This window comes from Solanum stenotomum, chromosome 7, assembly GCF_019186545.1.
Source record: "Solanum stenotomum isolate F172 chromosome 7, ASM1918654v1, whole genome shotgun sequence".
Lineage (NCBI taxonomy): Eukaryota > Viridiplantae > Streptophyta > Magnoliopsida > Solanales > Solanaceae > Solanum > Solanum stenotomum.
In genome coordinates this window covers 12780135-12784306 of record NC_064288.1, presented here as the reverse complement: position 1 = coordinate 12784306, position 4172 = coordinate 12780135, and the positions used below count along the sequence as shown (strand labels likewise).

The following is a 4172-nucleotide window of genomic DNA, read 5'->3' as shown; positions in this document are numbered from 1 at the left end:
AATAAAAAAGAAATTACCCCCTCTCCCGGGCACACCCCACCCCCCAAGGCGCCCCCCTTATCACCAACCTACCCTTAATTTTTTTTTTGTTTTCCAAAAACAAAAAAAATAAATATGTTTTTTCAATTAAGTTTGAAAATTAATATTATTTTTTTTATTTTTTAGCACAATTAAGAATTTTGAGTGGAAGTGAAAACTAAGTGATCTATTATGGGTCAATATGGACACCCATATTTAACCCATTTTGACCATATTTGTAGAGACTCTTAAAATAACTTGAAATCCATACTTAGCCAATTAAAATATGAGTGATCCAAGTCTTTAAATATGGGCAAAATGGACTCATTTCATTAATATGGGCTGAAATTGCCACCCCTACCTAAGGGCAAAATGGGAACTTTTGTTGCATCACCTCCTTTGACAATTGAAGTGACTTTTGGTAACTCTATGGGTGCATAGACTAAAAATGCTCCCATTCTATCAATGTTTGTCTCTTGGAGCACTAACAATTCCTTTTGCATATAAGGCTGCATATACATTACAACAATTAAGAAATACTAGTGGAAGTACTAAAAGAGAAAATGTGTAGAAGATTTTCAAATCATCAGTGTATATAAATTAAATGCAACAAAAGATAGTCTTTGTTTTTGTGTGTGTTTTTATTGTTAATTGACTACAAGTCAAAAGTGAAATTGGACCATAGAAAATGCCTTTTGATTCAATAAACAAAGATTAAAAGACCTAAAGGATGAAAATATACAATTAGAAACTTTGATATTTCTATATGTGAAAAAAAAATGAATGCAATCATAAATAATATTATTTGATTCTTAAAAAATGTCATTATTACTTGATAATTTAAGCAGAAAATAGCAAACGATAAATAAATAAATATGAAAAATACCTGAATGATTGTGATACTGTTTCCTGGAAAAGTTCTTGTTAGTACTCGAGCTAACTCAACCACATTATTCCCACCGGTCAAAATATCCCACTGAAAAAAAATCAAATGATAAACATTATCATAATTTAATTGTCAAATTTAAGTTTGTGAGATGAATATTGTATAAAATCATATAATGAATGTTGAAGATAAAGGAAACTGAATATATGGAACAAGTTAAACAACCTGGTCCCATCAATGTGTACAACGGAGTTAGAATCACACTAGGATTAGACTACTTAATTATATCGACTAGGCTGCTACTTCTTGTACTAGCAGAAGTCGACTAGGATTAGATTATTTATAATTGCATTATTATTATAGTAGTAATATGTATTGTAGTAGGACTATAAGTATAACTAACTTAAGACTCTACAATTCTTTCCGTGTATAAGAAGCATGTACTCAAAATTTTTAATCATCAATACAATCCTTTATTTCTCTAATCCTAGACGTGAGAATTCTATATGGTATCAGAGCTTAAAAGCTCTTCCACTCTCTGAGTATTGATAAAAAAAAACCACACTTTCAACTGTAATGATACCCTCTACCAACACTACCAACTCATTGCCGCTTGCTCTATTAAAATTAAACCAACAAACTACCTCATATGGAGGAAACAAATATCTCAATTGATTCAGGTGATGAGACTAACCTATCCATCACAGAGAATGAACGTACTAAAAATAGTTGTTCCACTGGACAGACTGTTGGAAAACTTGTAGCCGTTGAGAAGGATGCAAAAGATAGTGGCAACGTTTGATGACTGTGAGGAGAAAGATGTGTTGCTAAGGAGTTGGATCTTAGGCACCTTGACAGAAGAAAACATGTACCTAATTGTGAGTTGCTCAACTGCTAAGGAGATGTGGAATTGCTTGAAAGAAACTTAGCTTCAAGCAATAAAAGATAAGGAGTTTCAGCTTAAACAACAACTACAAAGTGTTATGCTAGGAACCAAAAAGATTGATGGATACATCAAGGAATTCAAAACCATATGTGATGGACTTGCATCCATTCACAAACCTGTGGATGAAGATAGCAAAGTAATCAATATTTCTAGAGGTTTAGGTCTCAAATACAAGACTTTCAGGACTCTAATGTTAGGTAAGACACCAATCCCACCCTTTATCAATTTGTTAATGCTCTCATGGGTTTTAATATAAGGGAAGATGAAGAAGAGGTGCCACAACAAAACCGTAACATGGTATTCGCTTCCCAAAGAGGCAGGGGAAGGGGAAACAACAACTTCAACTCCAGAGAAAGAAATTTCAAGTCTGATGGATAGGGAACAAGTTCTCAGAATAGTCAATATGGACTAAGTTCTCCGAACAATCAAAGTTTCCCAAGTAAAATATGGAGAGGAACAATACTCAATCATGTCAAAATTGTAGTACGAATAATCATATTGCTCTTAAGTATTTTTACTGGCGGGACTATTCGTTTCAATCTGAAGGCGAACTACCACTAGCAACGACTTGACATCACATTCATACTGAAGCATTGACAAAAATAGTTTTTTGCTGGGTTTTTAAAGCTAGGTAGGAGTAACCGTTCCTCCACTCTCTAGCTTGAGGGGAAGTTTTGAAGGTAAAGAAAACTGAAGATATGGAACAAGTTAAACAACCTGGTCCAATCAACGTGTACAACGAAGTTAGACTCACACTAGAATCAGGCTACTTAATTATATCGACTAGGCTGCTACTTCTTGTACTAGCAGAAGTTGAATAGGATTAGATTACGACTAAGATTATATTAAAACTAGCATTCGGTTATTTATAATTGCATTATATTTATAGTAGTAATAGATATTGCAGTAGGAATCTTAGTAAAGCTAACTTAGGACTCTACAAATTCTCTCCCTATATAAGGAGCATGTACTCAACAATTTTAATCATCAATACAATCCTTGATTTCTCTAATCCTAGATGTGAAAATTCTACAATTAAAACAATATATGTACAATTAATGCCAAGACTAGCAAAACATGTACATAATATAACTCGGAACATAATATTTGCAAATCAATCAAATTCAGGATTTTAACTTGATAGTTTACAAAATTCTTACCATTGAACTCATTCTATTTTTTATTTTAAAATTATGATATTTGTTGAAATATTTGAAAGTTTCACATAAAAATCTATACAGGGATTGAAAAAAAGTCAATTTCTATATGAGTATTGTTAGGGGTCATTTGGTTAACAAGTTATATAGGGATTGAAAATGTAAAAGTTACTTTTTTTATCAGATGTTTGGCTTATTGCATTAAAAATTGAATATCCAGTGCAAAGATATGTACAATCATTACCTTTTTATGACAATCATTCCTAGCCCTATAACAATATTTCACCTATAATATACTATAACAACAACATCATGTGTAATCCCATAAAGTAGAGTCTGGAGAGGATAGAATATACACAAACCTTAGCACATCGTCAGAAGTCATGTGAAGAGAAGGGACTTAGAGTTTTAGATCAATGATTGATTTTTCCTGAAAGTGTCACCTATGAAGAGGGTGATGATATTTGGCAAGAAAGAGAGGCTTAGTCCGAGATATGTAGGTCCTTACAAAATCCTGAAAAGGCTAGGTAATATGGCTTATGAGTTGGAGTTGTCAACAGAACTAGCAGGGGTTCATCTAGTCTTTCACATTTCCTTATTAAACAAGTGTATGGGTGATCCGACATCAATAGTACATTAGAGAGTGTGGTTGTGAAGGATAGCCTCACTTTTGAAGAAATGCCAGTTGAGATTCTAGACCGCCAGGTTCGTAGGTTGAGAAATAAAGAAGTCGCTTTAGTGAAGGTTTTGTGGAGGAGTCAGTCCATAGAGGGAGCTACTTGGGAAACAGAAGCAGCCATGATGGCCAAGTATCCTCATCTTTTTCCTTCCGATTCCGTTTCAGCTTCAGGTAATAGTTCCTCTCCATTCTCTCAGTTTACTCTTGCGTAAATTCAGTCTCAGTATCTTGTTCCTCCAGTTGTTCTTGCATTTCAGCATATTTGCATGTTCTTGGAACTCAGTTCGGTTAGATAACATTTTTTAGTACTTAGTGGTAGGGATTGCAGCTCCTTCCCTCCATACTCAGCTAGTTAAGACTTTATTCGAAGACGAATGTTTCCAAGGGAGGGATATTGTAACACCTCAGAACTGAACATCATAAATTTTGGTGAACCACAGAAGGGTTCACGGACCATGAAAGGAACCACAGTCCGTCGACCTGCTC

General features: G+C 34.1%; 1 protein-coding gene across 1 annotated transcript in view; it reads right to left on the bottom strand.

Annotated features, from left to right (window-relative positions):
* LOC125869659 (homeobox-leucine zipper protein HDG12-like) overlaps nt 1-3938 on the bottom strand; it is a 7356-nt gene extending 3418 nt beyond the window's left edge. The window contains exons 1-4 of the mRNA XM_049550114.1: nt 3889-3938; nt 2139-2217; nt 905-994; nt 380-527 (exon numbers count right to left, since the gene is read on the bottom strand). Coding sequence (XP_049406071.1) covers nt 380-527; nt 905-994; nt 2139-2217; nt 3889-3938 — 367 coding nt within the window. The remainder of the gene's footprint in view (nt 1-379; nt 528-904; nt 995-2138; nt 2218-3888) is intronic.
* Between the last annotated feature and the right edge of the window lie 234 nt (nt 3939-4172).